The sequence below is a fragment of the Oncorhynchus kisutch genome, unplaced genomic scaffold, assembly GCF_002021735.2.
Source record: "Oncorhynchus kisutch isolate 150728-3 unplaced genomic scaffold, Okis_V2 Okis02a-Okis13b_hom, whole genome shotgun sequence".
NCBI lineage: Eukaryota > Metazoa > Chordata > Actinopteri > Salmoniformes > Salmonidae > Oncorhynchus > Oncorhynchus kisutch.
The window spans coordinates 9,708,517-9,727,142 of NW_022261979.1; the positions used below are offsets into that span (position 1 = coordinate 9,708,517).

The following is an 18,626-nucleotide window of genomic DNA, read 5'->3' on the forward strand; positions in this document are numbered from 1 at the left end:
AATTACACCTGATCTCTTCAGGTAGCCACCTGGCTAAATTATACCTGATCTCTTCATGTAGCCACCTGGCTAAATTATACCTGATCTCTTCAGGTAGCCACCTGGCTAAATTATACCTGATCTCTTCAGGTAGCCACCTGGCTAAATTACACCTGATCTCTTCAGGTAGCCACCTGGCTAAATTATACCTGATCTCTTCAGGTAGCCACCTGGCTAAATTATACCTGATCTCTTCAGGTAGCCACCTGGCTAAATTACACCTGATCTCTTCAGGTAGCCACCTGGCTAAATTATACCTGATCTCTTCAGGTAGCCACCTGGCTAAATTATACCTGATCTCTTCAGGTAGCCACCTGGCTAAATTATACCTGATCTCTTCAGGTAGCCACCTGGCTAAATTATACCTGATCTCTTCAGGTAGCCACCTGGCTAAATTATACCTGATCTCTTCAGGTAGCCACCTGGCTAAATTATACCTGATCTCTTCAGGTAGCCACCTGGCTAAATTATACCTGATCTCTTCAGGTAGCCACCTGGCTAAATTATACCTGATCTCTTCAGGTAGCCACCCACCAGCCTAACCAGACGGTGTCATTATTAGTGTCAAACAGGTTGAGACCAGGTGAAATATTTTGATTAGTTCCTCTGTTTAAACAGGAGACCATTCAGATTCACTCTGTCCATGTGTTGTGTCCCAAATGGCACCCTATTCCCATTTGTAATGCACTAGTTTTGACCAGGGCTTATATATAGAAGTCCTCCTGTCCCCTGGTCTCACCCATTTGGGCTCTGGTCCTAAAGTAGTGCACTATATAGGGATTAGGGTCCTGGTCTCACCCATATGGGCTCTGGTCCTAAAGTAGTGCACTATATAGGGAATATGAAGCAGTTTGGGCTGCCTGGAAGACACACAGGAGGAGTTGAATGACTGGTCTGGGGTGTAGCAGGGATCCTAGTGGTTAGAGAGGTGAGCCAGCAACGGATGGTTTCTGGTATCAAATCCTAGATGCCCTTGCCTGTCGTTGTGCTCTTGAAGAAGGCACTTACACCCCCCCCCCCCCCCCCCCCCACACCCCATTACCACATAGCAACAGCTCCCCAGGCGCCTAGTGGTGCAGCCCCCCACACCTCTCCAAAACCTGTTTATGTCTGCCTGTCTGTATGTCTTTATGCCTGTCTGTCTGTATGTCTTCATGCCTGTCTGTCTTTATGTCTGTCTGTCTGTATGCCTGTCTGTCTGTCTGTCTGTCTGTCTTTATGCCTGTCTGTCTGTATGTCTTTATGCCTGTCTGTCTGTCTGTCTTTATGTCTGTATGTCTTTATGCCTGTCTGTATGTCTTTATGCCTGTCTGTCTGTCTGTCTGTATGTCTTTATGCCTGTCTGTCTGTCTGTATGTCTTTATGCCTGTCTGTCTGTAGGTCCGCCTGTATGTCTTTGTGCCTGCCTGTATGTCTTCATGTCTATCTGTATGTCTTTATTCCTGTCTGTATGTCTTTGTGCCTGCCTGTATGTCTGTCTATCTGTCTGTGTGTGTGTGTGTGTCTTTCGGAAGACTTGGATTTAAACCAGAAGACACATTTCGGTGGGAACAATTGACCAATAGAGCGATGTTAATTAATACCGCCCCCTTGGCGTAGTGTGTTTGTTAATGCTGGTCATTAACCAAACATTTTCTTATGTAGGTTAAATTATTTGAATTCCATTTCATTGTGTTTGTTTTCTGTGAGCTAAATGGGCATATTAGCAGATAAGCAGCAACGCAGAAGCATTGTAGTCATTGTTTTATGCTGTGTTGTTACGGCCTTCAACCCACATAATGCATAGTGCATTTAATGTAAAAATAACTCAACGGAAAAAGACATTGAAAACCGCTCAGTGTGTCTGTGTGTGTGTGTGTGTGTGTGTGTGTGTGTGTGTGTGTGTGTGTGTGTGTGTGTGTGTGTGTGTGTGTGTGTGTGTGTGTGTGTGTGACCCTGGCTGCTCACTGCAGCCTTTACAGCCTGTCCGTCTGCCAGGCTCCAGGTGGAATAACACTGTGGTCTGTCAGCCAGGCTCCAGGTGGAATAACACTGTGGTCTGTCTGCCAGGCTCCAGGTGGAATAACACTGTGGTCTGTCTGCCAGGCTCCAGGTGGAATAACACTGTGGTCTGTCTGCCAGGCTCCAGGTGGAATAACACTGTGGTCTGTCAGCCAGGCTCCAGGTGGAATAACACTGTGGTCTGTCAGCCAGGCTCCAGGTGGAATAACACTGTGGTCTGTCTTCCAGGCTCCAGGTGGAATAACACTGTGGTCTGTCTTCCAGGCTCCAGGTGGAATAACACTGTGGTCTGTCTGCCAGGCTCCAGGTGGAATAACACTGTGGTCTGTCAGCCAGGCTCCAGGTGGAATAACACTGTGGTCTGTCAGCCAGGCTCCAGGTGGAATAACACTCTGGTCTGTCTGCCAGGCTCCAGGTGGAATAACACTCTGGTCTGTCAGCCAGGCTCCAGGTGGAATAACACTGTGGTCTGTCAGCCAGGCTCCAGGTGGAATAACACTGTGGTCTGTCAGCCAGGCTCCAGGTGGAATAACACTGTGGTCTGTCAGCCAGGCTCCAGGTGGAATAACACTGTGGTCTGTCAGCCAGGCTCCAGGTGGAATAACACTGTGGTCTGTCTTCCAGGCTCCAGGTGGAATAACACTGTGGTCTGTCTGCCAGGCTCCAGGTGGAATAACACTGTGGTCTGTCAGCCAGGCTCCAGGTGGAATAACACTGTGGTCTGTCTGCCAGGCTCCAGGTGGAATAACACTCTGGTCTGTCAGCCAGGCTCCAGGTGGAATAACACTCTGGTCTGTCAGCCAGGCTCCAGGTGGAATAACACTGTGGTCTGTCAGCCAGGCTCCAGGTGGAATAACACTGTGGTCTGTCAGCCAGGCTCCAGGTGGAATAACACTGTGGTCTGTCAGCCAGGCTCCAGGTGGAATAACACTGTGGTCTGTCAGCCAGGCTCCAGGTGGAATAACACTGTGGTCTGTCAGCCAGGCTCCAGGTGGAATAACACTGTGGTCTGTCAGCCAGGCTCCAGGTGGAATAACACTGTTGTCTGTCAGCCAGGCTCCAGGTGGAATAACACTGTGGTCTGTCAGCCAGGCTCCAGGTGGAATAACACTGTGGTCTGTCAGCCAGGCTCCTACAGGAATAACACTCTGGTCTGTCAGCCAGGCTCCAGGTGGAATAACACTGTGGTCTGTCAGCCAGGCTCCAGGTGGAATAACACTGTGGTCTGTCTGCCAGGCTCCCAGTGGAATAACACTGTGGTCTGTCAACCAGGCTCCTACAGGAATAACACTGTGGTCTGTCAGCCAGGCTCCAGGTGGAATAACACTGTGGTCTGTCAGCCAGGCTCCTACAGGAATAACACTCTGGTCTGTCAGCCAGGCTCCAGGTGGAATAACACTCTGGTCTGTCAGCCAGGCTCCAGGTGGAATAACACTCTGGTCTGTCAGCCAGGCTCGAGGTGGAATAACACTGTGGTCTGTCAGCCAGGATCCAGGTGGAATAACACTGTGGTCTATTTCTCCAGGTGGAATAACACTGTGGTCTGTTCCTCCAGGTGGAATAACACTGTGGTCTGTCAGCCAGGCTACAGGTGGAATAACACTGTGGTCTATTTCTCCAGGTGGAATAACACTGTGGTCTGTTCCTCCAGGTGGAATAACACTCTGGTCTGTCAGCCAGGCTCCCAGTGGAATAACACTCTGGTCTGTCAGCCAGTCTCCCAGTGGAATAACACTCTGGTCTGTCAGCCAGTCTCCCAGTGGAATAACACTCTGGTCTGTCAGCCAGTCTCCCAGTGGAATAACACTGTGGTCTGTTCCTCCAGGTGGAATAACACTGTGGTCTATTCCTCCAGGTGGAATAACACTGTGGCTGCTTTCTTACAGGATAGTTCTGTCATTGTGTCATCAGGCAGTTGGGGTTATTATGGGATAGACAGACGGAGAGAGGGAGGGGGGAGAGAAAGAAGGAGGGAGAGGGTGGGAGAGAGAGAAAGGGAGGAGAGAGAGGGAGGGAGGTAGAGAGGGGGAGAGAGAGAGAGGAATCGGGAAATAGAGAGGGAGAGGGGAGAGAGAGTTGGAGAGTTGGAGTAAAGAAGGGTGGGCCTGATAGACCTATGTTGTTACTAAGGGGAATAGGGCGGTATTTTTACCCAAAACATATTTGCACCCAACAAAAAAACTCAAAGCTTCCTAGATCAAAGGAGAATCCTGTTCCGTGTGGAAGACGCTCCAATGCTGCATTACTCCAACACCTTCCCCTTGTTGTCGCTAGTTGAGAGGGGGGAGAGGGGGATACAGAGAGAGGAAGAGAGATAAACAAAGAGAGGGAGAGACAGACAGGGAAGAGAGAGAGAGTGAAAAAGAGAGAGAGAGAGAGGGAGAGAAGAGAGAGGGAGGGAAGGGGTACAGAGAGAGAGACAGGGAAGAGAGAGAGAGAGTGAAAAAGAGAGAGGGGGGAAGGGGTACAGAGAGAGAGGGGGGGGTACAGAGAGAGAGACGAGAGAGGGAGGGAAGGGGTACAGAGAGAGAGACAGGGAAGAGAGAGAGTGAAGAGAGAGGGAGGGAAGGGGTACAGAGAGAGAGAGAGAGAGAGAGAGAGAGAGAGAGGAGAAAGGGAGGGAAGGGGTACAGAGAGAGAGAGAGAGAGAGAGAGAGAGAGAGAAGAGAAAGGGAGGGAAGGGGTACAGAGAGAGAGAGAGAGAGAGAAGAGAAAGGGAGGGAAGGGGTACAGAGAGAGAGAGAGAGAGAGAGAGAGGGAGGGTAGGGGTACAGAGAGAGAGGGAAGAGAGAGAGAGAGTGAAAAAGAGAGAGAGGGAGAGAGAGAGGAGAGAGAGGGGGGGAAGGGGTACAGAGAGAGAGAGAGAGAGAAGAGAGAGGGAGGGAAGGGGTACAGAGAGAGAGAGGGGGGGGGGGGGTACAGAGAGAGAGTGGTTACAGAAACAGAGATCTGCCATATCTATTTTGGTACAGTTTATTTGCCCTGTTCTGTTTTATGTCAACTCTTCTTCTTCCGTCCTTGTCTTCTGTCTGTGATCAATCAGATGACAGAGTAAAGCGTTCACCTCAACCTTCATTCATATAGTAAGGATGGCCGCCATCTTATGGGATCCTAGCCAACTGTGCTATTTTGTTAGTTTTTTCCACATAGTTTGTAACTTATTTTGTACATAGTGTTGCTGCTGCCGTCTCTTATGACCGAAAAGAGCTTCTGGACATCAGAACAGCAATTACTCACCTCAAATTGGACAAAGGGGATTTTTTCAATGAGTCCAACGTGAAGGATATACTGCTTCTCCGAGACCAGGCCCAAATCCCTGTCAATCGCGTGAAGAAAAGACGGAAATACATAGGGTAGAGATCAGAGTGCCTTGTGAGAATTATTGGGCGAGTGTGTAAACCGCCTCTACCATCCGTTCTATTGACCAACGTGCAATCACTGGAGAATAAACTGGATGAGCTCAGTTTGAGACTATCCTACCAACGGCACATTAAAAACAACGGCACATTAAAACCATGACAAGGATAAAATACAGTTGGCTGGGTTTTCCTGCATCGGCAGGACAGAACAGTCTGGTAAGACGAGGGGTGGTGGTCTGTGTCTATTTGTCAATAACAGCTGGTGCCCGATGTCTAATATTAAAGAGGTCTCGAGGTATTGCTCGCCTGCTGTTGATGGATGCCTTGGCCTCATTCTCAACTGGCTTGTAATTGAAGCTGCAGTCACTCTGAGGGACAACTTCTCACATGGCCCGTGATATATTGTCCCTTTGGGGGTTTGGGAGAGTGGACAGGACAGGACAGGATTGAGTCTAAGGAACATAAGGCATCTAAAGGAAATTCCTTTTTGGTGATAGGAGAGATTATTCGTACAGCTTGGATTCTCACGTGGTCTTTTTATACCTCGACGCTCTGGATCCCCACCTTCCACTTCACTCAGGAAAATCTGTTTCCGTGTGTAGGAGTACACCAGGTCGTACTCTATTCACAGAGGGCTATTCAGGAAGTCTGTAGGAGTAGACCAGGTCGTACTCTATTCACAGAGGGCTATTCATGAAGTCTTTACAGTGTTTGATCTGATGATGTCATTTTGTAGAGTCAAGGTGAACCAGCAAGACACACACGGAACATTCCAGAGAAGTGGGAGTCACTCAACTGGATTGATTTTTTTTATTTAAAGCTATATATCGAAAGCCTTGAAGCTTGGGAGTTCAACTTTGGGGACACTTATATTCTAAGACAATAAGATTTAAAACGTTTTTAAATGTATGGAATAGGGCTACAATGTTATCCTGGAACTAAAGACACAGCGTTCACTACTTGAGGATGCTGAACTTTATTGATGACATGACATGCGGTCCATTATGTTTTACTTCAATATATACAGAAAATAACATTAGGAAATCATCGTAAAAATTACAAAATGCTTCTGGAGTCAACGGCTATTCTGTTGTTGACCCAATCTGTCGACATGGTCAGTCATAATGTAATCATTTGGGCTACTACAGTATCAGAACATCAGAGATTATGTCAGTAATAATGTAATCATTTGGGCTACTACAATATCAGAACATCAGAGATTATGTCAGTAATAATGTAATCATTTGGGCTACTATGGTATAAGAATACATTCTTTCTCACCAAAACAAGTAAAACATTGACAGATATTTCATCTGGCCAAGATGTGTGTGTGTGAGATACGTCTGTATTTGTAAAGGAATGTAATTAGTTGACAGTATCCTAACCAGTATCCTAACCAGTATCCTAACCAGTATCCTAACCAGTATCCTAACCAGTATCCTAACCAGTATCCTAACCAGTATCCTAACCAGTATCCTAACCAGTATCCTAACCAGTATCCTAACCTCGTCCCCAGTTGTCCCTTGTGTTTACTGTTTGTCAGAATATTGTGACAACAAAACGTACCATGGTCACCCCATATTTCCATTTACTATTTGATACAGGCCATTGATCCTGTCTTACTGCCCATTGGTCTAACTCTATATGTAGCCACGCCCACTTGCTTGCGTGTCATTGGGCCGGAGCGCACCGGAAATTGGAAGACAAACGAGACAAATTGGCCGTGCCGTTGTTGCCAGGCTACACAAGGTGGATTTTATGGATCTCTTTAGTAGATCTTAAAGGCAGTGAGCTTTAAGTCCCCTCTGACACGGATGTAGGTAACGACGTCTAGGACGGAACGGTTGGGGAATTTGATCTCATGTCCATTAGGCATCTCCACTTCAAACAGGTCTCCGGTCAGCTTCAGGACAATCTGAGAGAGAAGGGAGAGAGGAAACCCGTCACTATGACAACACATTGACTTACTCTCATTGTTACATCACTATATTCTACGCCTAGTTCAACTCTGACTTGACTAGTTAGAGGGTAAATACATTTAAAATATTTTTTTGCCCAAGATTATCCATTCATCTAGTAATAAAAGGCTGTGCAGATAATGCAGTCAGTACGACAGAATTCATAATTAACTACACTGAACAATGCAGTCAGTGTGACAGAACTCATAACTACACTGAACAATGCAGTCAGTGTGACAGAACTCATAACTACACTGAACAATGCAGTCAGTGTGACAGAACTCATAACTACACTGAACAATGCAGTCAGTACGACAGAATTCATAATTAACTACACTGAACAATGCAGTCAGTATGACAGAACTCATAACTACACTGAACAATGCAGTCAGTGTGACAGAACTCATAACTACACTGAACAATGCAGTCAGTGTGACAGAACTCATAACTACACTGAACAATGCAGTCAGTGTGACAGAACTCATAACTACACTGAACAATGCAGTCAGTGTGACAGAACTCATAACGAACTACGCTGACCAATCTTAAAGGGATAGTTCAGGATGTTGACAATAAAGCCCTTTATCTTTGTCCTATGATGCTATGTCTTGCTTGTCCTATGTTGCTCTGTCTGTATGCTCTGTCTTGCTTGTCCTATGTTGCTCTGTCTTGCTTGTCCTATGTTGCTCTGTCTTGCTTGTCCTATGTTGCTCTGTCTTGCTTGTCCTATGTTGCTCTGTCTTGCTTGTCCTATGTTGCTCTGTCTTGCTTGTCCTATGTTGCTCTGTCTTGCTTGTCCTATGTTGCTCTGTCTTGCTTGTCCTATGTTGCTCTGTCTTGCTTGTCCTATGTTGCTCTGTCTTGCTTGTCCTATGTTGCTCTGTCTTGCTTGTCCTATGTTGCTCTGTCTTGCTTGTCCTATGTTGCTCTGTCTTGCTTGTCCTATGTTGCTCTGTCTTGCTTGTCCTATGTTGCTCTGTCTTGCTTGTCCTATGTTGCTCTGTCTTGCTTGTCCTATGTTGCTCTGTCTTGCTTGTCCTATGTTGCTCTGTCTTGCTTGTCCTATGTTGCTCTGTCTTGCTTGTCCTATGTTGCTCTGTCTTGCTTGTCCTATGTTGCTCTGTCTTGCTTGTCCTATGTTGCTCTGTCTTGCTTGTCCTATGTTGCTCTGTCTTGCTTGTCCTATGTTGCTCTGTCTTGCTTGTCCTATGTTGCTCTGTCTTGCTTGTCCTATGTTGCTCTGTCTTGCTTGTCCTATGTTGCTCTGTCTTGCTTGTCCTATGTTGCTCTGTCTTGCTTGTCCTATGTTGCTCTGTCTGTATGCTACGTCTTGCTTGTCCTATGTTGCTCTGTCTGTATGCTATGTCTTGCTTGTCCTATGTTGCTCTGTCTGTATGCTATGTCTTGCTTGTCCTATGTTGCTCTGTCTGTATGCTATGTCTTGCTTGTCCTATGTCTTGCTTGTCCTATGTTGCTCTGTCTGTATGCTATGTCTTGCTTGTCCTATGTTGCTCTGTCTGTATGCTATGTCTTGCTTGTCCTATGTTGCTATGTCTTGCTTGTCCTATGTTGCTATGTCTGGCTTGTCCTATGTTGCTCTGTCTGTATGCTATGTCTTGCTTGTCCTATGTTGCTCTGTCTGTATGCTATGTCTTGCTTGTCCTATGTTGCTCTGTCTGTATGCTATGTCTTGCTTGTCCTATGTTGCTCTGTCTGTATGCTATGTCTTGCTTGTCCTATGTTGCTCTGTCTGTATGCTATGTCTTGCTTGTCCTATGTTGCTCTGTCTGTATGCTACGTCTTGCTTGTCCTATGTTGCTCTGTCTGTATGCTACGTCTTGCTTGTCCTATGTTGCTCTGTCTGTATGCTATGTCTTGCTTGTCCTATGTTGCTATGTCTTGCTTGTCCTATGTTGCTATGTCTTGCTTGTCCTATGTTGCTATGTCTTGCTTGTCCTATGTTGCTATTGTCTATATTGTAATTGTTTTTATAACCTGCCCAGGGACTGCGGTTGAAAATCAGCACCCAGTGTGACGATAGAGGTAGTGAATCGCCCAGTGTGACGATAGAGGTAGTGAATCGCCCAGTGTGACGATAGAGGTAGTGAATCGCCCAGTGTGACGATAGAGGTAGTGAATCGCCCAGTGTGACGATAGAGGTAGTGAATCGCCCAGTGTGACGATAGAGGTAGTGAATCGCCCAGTGTGACGATAGAGGTAGTGAATCAGCAAAAAAAGCGTTCTAGTCTTCGTGTACAGCTAGCATTCTATCAGTCTTTGCGCTAAGCTAGCGCTAACACAAGTTAGCATTGGCACGCAAAGCTACCTTTAACTTCCAACATACTGGACTCAGAGACATAAAAATGGTATCAACAAGTTCATCCAACTCATCCCTTTAAGAAATACCACAATGACACATATATATATATATATATCCAGGACTAACGTCCTCCTTCGGTCCAGTCAGGACTCTCACCTTGACAGTAGAACCCCTTTGGAGGCCACTGTGTTTCTCCCTCTCCTCGTGACCCCAGCAGCCGTCAATCTTTGAGTTGCACACAAGCACAACACCGTCCGTGTCATCCTCAAAACGTGGGTTGAAGTGCAGTGCCAGGTGATCTTCGTCACAGCCCAGATCTATCTGGAACCTTGAGGTTCGTTCAAACAAGGGAAATCATTCGCTGTCAAAATGTTGTTTTGTGCTAAGCGTTCGGTAACATTAGGAAAGAGTCCGAGAAGGGTAGTTGTGAGGCGAACGTAAGTGTCTGTTTTGGGTCGAAACTGCCGATACAAATAATAATTTGTCCATTTAGGTTTTCTATTGCATGTAGTAGGAATATAAAGTCATTAGCAGTAAGACCACGGTAATCATAGCGGTTTGTCGTTATACCCCAACATTTTGGAATGTTCATTCAAATCGTTCAACTGAAATCGTTGCTAAGTAACGTGTTCGCCGCAAACAGAACCCTTCTTGGACCTGAGTAATAGGAAGTCACATGACAAATCATTCCAGAAACCCCACTACATGTCTGCACTTCTCTGACATGAATTGGTTTCACACATACTATACTACATACCGTATACCACACATACCGTATACAGTATACCACACATACCGTATACCACACATACAGTATACCACACATACAGTATAGCAACACTAAACCATTCTCCATTCTTTAGAACAAACATGTGTGGAACTATTGGTTTGTTTTTCAACTCTTCTTCTAAAATAATGTTATGAGTTCTCCTGCATGTGATTTCCAAACCAGACCAGTTAAATGTACGTACCCCTTCGCCTCAGGCAGAATCCTCCCCTCCACTTTCAACTGGTCTCCAGCTCTCAGCTTCACATTCTTCAGCTCAAGTACCTGTTATGAAGACGCGTAGAGTTGACTGTCTTTGAGCGTAGGGTCAAAAGGATCATATTTTATTATATTATATATAAAAATTGGGTTAGCTTCATGCTATTCCATCATTTATCTCTGGCTTTGTAATCACAAGTTACAGTTTATGTCCCATTAATATTGTATAGTAATGTACATAATGGTAACCAGTGTCACACCCTGAAATTAGAGAGCCTTTTTATGTCTCTATTTGGTTTGGTCAGGGTGTGATTTGGTGTGGGCATTCTATGTTCTGTTTTCTATGTTTTTTGTGTTTCTATGTTTTGGTCGGGTATGGTTCTGGATCAGGGACAGCTGTCTATCATTGTCTCTGATTCGGAATCATACTTGGGCAGCTGTGACGGTTTTCTTCCGCTGAAGGAGAGGAGGACCAAAATCAGCGTGGTTAGAGTTCAACATGTTTAATTTAGACGATAAACGTGAACACTACACCCAAAAAAATAAAAAAATAAGTGAAAACCAAGACAGTCCTATCTTGTGCAATGACAACAAAGACAGAAGACAATCACCCACAAAATACCCAAAGAACATGGCTGCCTAAATATGGTTCCCAATCAGAGACAACGATAAACACCTGCCTCTAATTGACAACCAATCTAGGCAACCATAGACTTCCATAAACACCTAAACTAGAAAACACCCCATAAACATACAAAACCCCTAGACCAGGCTAAACACATAAATCCCCCATGTCACACCCTGACCTAACCAAGATAATAAAGAAAACAAAGATAACTAAGGCCAAGTGGTGACAGCAGCCTTTTTCCCTTTTGTTATTGTGGGTAGTTGACTTTGTTAGTGGCACTAGTCAGCTTCACGGTCGTCTCTTTGTTTATCGTTTTTTTGTTGTTGGCGACATTATAAATAAAGAAAATGCTGCGCTTTGTTCCACTTCATCAGACGGTCGTCGTGACAACCAGTTCCTTTAATCATTTATCTCTCAATGCAGTAATCATGTAGGTTACAAAGCCTGTTCAATACACAGGGTAGCCTAGTGGTTAGAGCATTGGGCTAGTAACCGGAAGATTGCAAGTTCAAATCCCAGAGCTGACAAGGTACAAATCTGTCGTTCTGCCCCTGAACAGGCAGTTAACCCACTAGGCTGTCATTGAAAATAAAAATTTGTTCTTAACTGACTGGCCTGGTTAAATAAAGGTCAAATAAAAAAGAGGATCCACACGAAGGTTATTAAGACTTACCATTGTCTTTGCCATGTTGTCACTGGTGGTGGTGGGGAACGAAACAGTCCTGAATCTAGTGTGGGATGGAACGAGAGAAGCTTCTATGCTGAGATACACAGAGATTTAAAAGGTAAGGTTATAAGTCCAGCCCCCTTTCACATATCACTAACTGATTAGCATGATGAGGGGGGGGGGGTCAAGAGGTACTTCATGAGGATTCAATCCACAGATGTTTGATTATCCCACTGAGCCTATTGCCCAATGCTGGGCTTTAACAAGGAGCTTGGTGACAGTAGAGACAGCTTACTGCTGTACAGCGCTGATGATGTCACGCATACTGAACAACCTGCTCTTTGATCAGTTATCAACTGTGTTTGATCAGTAATCAACTGTGTTTGATCAGTAATCAAGTGCCACAATGTTGAGCGAGATAATATTTTTTCCACACACAGGACAATACTATGGAACAATAGACTACTGGATCACACAGGACAATACTATGGAACAATGGTGTGTGTGTCACGCCCTGGTCTTAGTATTTTGTGTTTTCTTTCTTTATTTGGCCAGGCCAGGGTGTGACATGGGTTTATTTTGTGTTGTGTTTATGTATGGGGGGTTTTCGTAGGTTTTGTGATTGTGGCTTAGTGGGGTGTTCTAGCAAAGTCTATGGTTGCCTGAGGCGGTTCTCAATCAGAGGCAGGTGATTCTCATTGTCTCTGATTGGGAACCATATTTAGGCAGCCATATTCTTTGAGTGTTTTGTGGGTGAGTGGTCCTGTCTCTGTGTTTGTTTGCACCAGATAGGCTGTATAGGTGTTCACGGTCCGTTTGTTGTTTTGGATTGTTCATCTTCATTAAAGATGTATATTATCAACCACGCTGCATTTTGGGCTGACTCTCCTTCAATGGAAGAAAACCGTGTGCGTGCGTGAAATGTGATGACTGGTTCAGGGTAACGAGCAGGGTTATAGTCATGGTAATGATCAGGGTTACGGTAATTATCAAATCAAATTTATTTATATAGCCCTTTGTACATCAGCTTATATCTCAAAGTGCTGTACAGAAACCCAGCCTAAAACCCCAAACTGCACGCAATGCAGGTGTAGAAGCACGGTGGCTAGGAAAAACTCCCTAGAAAGGCCGAAACCTAGAGAGGAACCAGGCTATGTGGGGTGGCCAGTCCTCTTCTGGCTGTGCTGGGTGGAGATTATAACAGAACATGGCCAAGATGTTCAAATGTTCATAAATGACCAGCATGGTCATATAATAATAAGGCAGAACAGTTGAAACTGGAGCAGCAGCACAGTCAGGTGGACTGGGGACAGCAAGGAATCATCATGTCAGGTAGTCCTGGGGCATGGTCCTAGGGCTCAGGTCCTCCGAGAGAGAGAAAGAGCGAATTAGAGGACGCACACTTAGATTCACACAGGACACCGAATAGGACAGGAGAAGTACTCCAGATATAACAAACTGACCCTAGCCCCCCGACACATAAACAACTGCAGCATAAATACTGGAGGCTGAGACAGGAGGGGTCAGGAGACACTGATGATGAGGGTTATGGTAATGATTAGGTTTATAGTAATGATGAGGGTTATGGTTCACGGTAGTGATCAGGGTTATGGTAATGATCAGGGTTATGGTCCACGGTAATAATCAGGGTTATGGTAGTGATCAGGGTTATGGTAATGATCAGGGTTATGGTTCACGGTAGTGATCAGGGTTATGGTAATGATCAGGGTTATGGTAAGGATCAGGGTTATGGTTCACGGTAGTGATCAGGGTTATGGTAATGATCAGGGTTATGGTAAGGATCAAGGTTATGGTTCACGGTAGTGATCAGGGTTATGGTAATGGTCAGGGTTATGGTAGTGATCAGGGTTATGGTAAGGATCAGGGGTATGGTAGTGATCAGGGTTATGTTTCATGGTAGTGATCAGGGTTATGGTAATGGTCAGGGTTATGGTAATGATCAGGGTTATGGTAGTGATCAGGGTTATGGTAAGGATCAGGGTTATGGTAATGATCAGTGTTATGGTAATGATTAGGGTTATGGTTATGGTAATGATTAGGGTTATGGTAATGATCAGGGTTATGGTAGTGATCGGGGTTATGGTAAGGATCAGGGTTATGGTAATGATCAGTGTTATGGTAATGATCAGTGTTATGGTAATGATTAGGGTTATGGTTATGGTAATGATTAGGGTTATGGTAATGATCAGGGTTATGGTAATGATCAGGGTTATGGTGATCATAAGGGTTAAGGTCGTGATCAGGGTTATGTTAATGATCGGGGTTATGGTAATGATCAGGGTTATGGTAATGGTCAGGGTTATGGTAATTATCAGGGTTACGGTAATGATCAGGGTTAAGGTAATGATCGGGGTTATGGTAATGATCAGGGTTATGGTAATGATCAGGGTTATGGTCCGCGGTAATGATCAGGGTTATGGTAATGATCAGGGTTACGGTAATGATCAGGGTTATGGTAATGATCAGGGTTATGGTAATGATCAGGGTTATGGTAGTGATCAGAGTTATGGTAATGATTAGGGTTATGGTAATGATCAGTGTTATGGTGGTGATCGGGGTTATGGTAAGGATCAGGGTTATGGTAATGATTCGGGTTATGGTAATGATCAGGGTTATGGTAATGATCAGGGTTATGGCGATCATAAGGGTTAAGGTAATGATCAGGGTTATGTTAATGATCAGGGTTATGGTAATGGTCAGGGTTATGGTAATTATCAGAGTTACGGTAATGATCAGGGTTAAGGTAATGATCGGGGTTATGGTAATGATCAGGGTTATGGTAATGATCAGGGTTATGGTCCACGGTAATGATCAGGGTTATGGTAATGGTCAGGGTTACGGTAATGATCAGGGTTATGGTCCATGGCAACGATCAGTGTTATGGTAATGATCAGGGTTATGGTAATGATCAGGGTTATGGTAAGGATCAGGGTTATGGTAATGATCAGGGTTATGGTAATGATCAGGGTTATGGTAATGATAAGGGTTATGGTAATGATCCGGGTTATGGTACTGATCAGGGTTATGGTAAGGATCAGGGTTATGGTAATGATCAGGGTTATGGTAATGATCAGGGTTATGGTAATGATCAGAGTTATGGTAATGATCAGGGTTATGTTAATGATCAGGGTTATGGTAATGATCATGGTTACTGTAATGATCAGGGTTATGGTCCACGGTAATGATCAGGGTTATGGTAATGATCAGGGTTATAATGGTCGTGCACCAGTCATTTCGTAATCGTTGCCCTCTCGCTGGTGTCACTGCTGACACAGATTGCAAACCATTCAGATCGCTACAGATAAGCCTAGATGATTCATCTGTATTCTAACCATTACTGTAAATTATACTGAAATATATATTTTAATATTTTATACTATAAAAACAATATTGATGTAACATTAAATACATTCATATTTTGTAGTAAAATATAGCAAAGGATTCGTGATCAAATTCATCAGGGATGATTTCTTGTTAAATCTTGCAGAGTTGCTCATTCAAATTTCACCCAGTCCATCTCTGGGAATAGGTGACTTCATAAACAATCAGCACATTAAAAAACACCCAAAATAACAACAATAGCTATGTGCTTGTCAACACATTTTTGTGATCTTGCAATAAATTAGCATTACGTATTACTTGAGTAATTTACCTTTTGCATCAAACCTACAATAGCGTGAACTCAATTAGACAGGCTTGAGCAGAGACTTCAGCATGAAATTAGCTGAAAATATTCCATTTCATTCATTAGAGAATATACGCACGCTGCTTCAATAAATGCTGATTTAGTTTTTCCTCAAATACAGGACCAGAACCAGACGGAAAACAACGGGCACATTAATTAATGTTTTACATTTCTTTAAATTAGGTGCAAAAATAGCATAATATGAAAAGTGAATTGGCACTGATTATATCACAAACAGTTGTTTGTGAAGTTTCTTCATGTGACATGCATCAGCCAATAACAGACCAGTTGTTTTTTCATGTCACCTGCATCAGCCAATAACAGACCAGTTGTTTTTTCATGTCACCTGCATCAGCCAATAACAGACCAGTTGTTTTTTCATGTGACCTGCATCAGCCAATAACAGGCCAGTTGTTTTTTCATGTGACCTGCATCAGCCAATAACAGACCAGTTGTTTTTTCATGTGACCTGCATCAGCCAATAACAGACCAGTTGTTTTTTCATGTGACCTGCATCAGCCAATAACAGACCAGTTGTTTTTTCATGTGACCTGCATCAGCCAATAACAGACCAGTTGTTTTTTCATGTGACCTGCATCAGCCAATAACAGACCAGTTGTTTTTTTCCTGTGACCTTCATCAGCCAATAACATACCAGTTGTTTTTTCATGTGACCTGCATCAGCCAATAACAGACCAGTTGTTTTTTCATGTGACCTGCATCAGCCAATAACAGACCAGTTGTTTTTTCATGTGACCTGCATCAGCCAATAACAGACCAGTTGTTTTTTCATGTGACCTGCATCAGCCAATAACAGGCCAGTTGTTTTTTCATGTGACCTGCATCAGCCAATAACAGACCAGTTGTTTGTTCATGTGACATGCATCAGCCAATAACAGACCAGTTGTTTTTTCATGTGACCTGCATCAGCCAATAACAGACCAGTTGTTTATTCCTGTCACCTGCAGTGTCACCAGTTTGTCTGGTAAATAAAGCTCTGTAATTGTTGACAGATGGAATCCATGTGGTGGAACGGTGTGGTGGAACGGTGTGGTGGAACGGTGTGGTGATGGAACGGTGTGGTGGTGGAACGGTGTGGTGATGGAACGGTGTGGTGGAACGGTGTGGTGGTGGAACGGTGTGGTGGAACGGTGTGGTGGTGGAACGGTGTGGTGGAACGGTGTGGTGATGGAACGGTGTGGTGGTGGAACGGTGTGGTGATGGAACGGTAGATTTTTGGATTCCTTTCTCTGCATGTTGAACGAGTGGATTACTCAAATCGATGGCGCCAAATAAATTTACTTTTTGGGATATAAAGAAGGATTTTATCTAACAAAACGACACTACGTGTTATAGCTGGGACCCTTTGGATGACAAATCAGAGGAAGATTTTCAAAAAGTAAGTGACTATTCAATCGCTATTTGTGATTTTATGAAACCTGTGCCAGTGGAAAAATATGTTGATGTGGGGTGCCATCCTCAAACAATCGCATGGCATCCTTTCACTGTAAAGCATACTGTAAAACGGACAGTGCGGTTAGATTAACAATAATTTAAGCTTTCAACCGATATAAGACACTTGTATGTACCTAAATGTTTAATATCCATCATTTTATACGATTATTTATTTGAATTGTGCACCCTTCAGTTTCAGCGGAAGTTGTCCCGCTAGCGTTTTTTAAAAACAAGTCACGAAATAAATTGCATGGACTCACTCTGTGTTCAATAATAGTGTTTAACATAATTTTTGAACGACTTCCTCATCTCTGTACCAAACACAATTATCTGTAAGGTCCCTCAGTCGAACAGTGAATTTCAGATTTAGATTCAACCATAAAGATCAGGGAGGTTTTCCAATGCCTCACACAGAATGGCAACTATTGTATTTTTTTACATTTTTAAAGCAGACATTGAATATCCCTTTGAGCATAGTGAAGTTAAATACACTTTGAATGGTGTATCAATACACAAAGATACAGGAGTCCTACCTAACTCAGTTGCCAGAGAGGAAGGAAACAGCTCAGGGATTTCACCATGAAGCCAATAACTTTAAAACATTTATAGAGTTGAATGGCTGTGATAGGAGGAAACGGAGGATGGATCAACAACACTGTAGTTACTCCACAATACTAACCTAATTGACAAAGTGAAAATAAGGAAGTCTGTACAGAATAAACCATTTCTGAGACATGCATCCTGTTTGCAATAAGGCACTGAAGTAACATGTGAAAAAATGTGGCAAAAAATGTACTTTATGATCTGATTACAAAGTGTTATGTTTAGGGCAAAACCAACACAAAAACATCACTACTCATACTTTCAAGCATGGTGGTGGCTGCATCATGTTATGGAGTCATCTGCAAGGACTAGGGAGTTTTTCTGAAGGCACGGTAAATCAATCAATTGAACAAGTTAGAAACAGTCACCCCTGGTAGTTTGTGTTGGTGATTTACAAAGAGAAGTAAAACCCATTCAGACGACCTGAAGATAGTTCAATAGTAAATCTGTCTTTTAGTTTGTGTTGGCGATTTACAAAGAGAAATAAAACCCATTCAGACGACCTGAAGATAGTTCAATAGCTGTATTCCCCTTGGAGAGACATGTTGGGCTACAATATGAGGGGTTTTCTATTAGTCCAGGACTAGAGCAAGACACGTTCAGAGAGAAAACGGGGGATTCAGTAGTATTATGTGAAAAACGATTGCTCTACAGGGGGCTCTTCAATAATGTAAACAAACTGATTTAATTTAGTAAATTAGACTGCATCTAAAGCATCCAATTTCCGTTGTATCCACATACCGAGACTTTCTATCACGTTTCAGGTAAAACCCAAATGCAGACTGTGTTGAAGTAACAATGTTTATAACATCAACAGGGGCAGGCAAATGACAGGACAAGGCACGCAGGGGTTGATAACCCAGAGTAGTGGGGCAACGGTGCAGGACATCAGGCAGGCTAAGGGT

At 43.9% G+C, this 18,626-nt stretch overlaps 1 protein-coding gene across 1 annotated transcript; it reads right to left on the reverse strand.

The window, feature by feature from the left end:
- Positions 1 to 6,351: 6,351 nt before the first annotated feature.
- On the reverse strand, positions 6,352 to 12,088 carry LOC116359336 (galectin-1-like). The gene is made up of 4 exons (XM_031812238.1): positions 11,964 to 12,088; positions 10,649 to 10,728; positions 9,834 to 10,005; positions 6,352 to 7,314 (listed from the first exon to the last, which is right to left on the reverse strand). The coding sequence occupies exons 1-4, from the start codon at positions 11,976 to 11,978 to the stop codon at positions 7,168 to 7,170; spliced, it is 414 nt and encodes a 137-aa protein (XP_031668098.1). The 5' UTR covers positions 11,979 to 12,088; the 3' UTR covers positions 6,352 to 7,167.
- Positions 12,089 to 18,626: the final 6,538 nt, after the last annotated feature.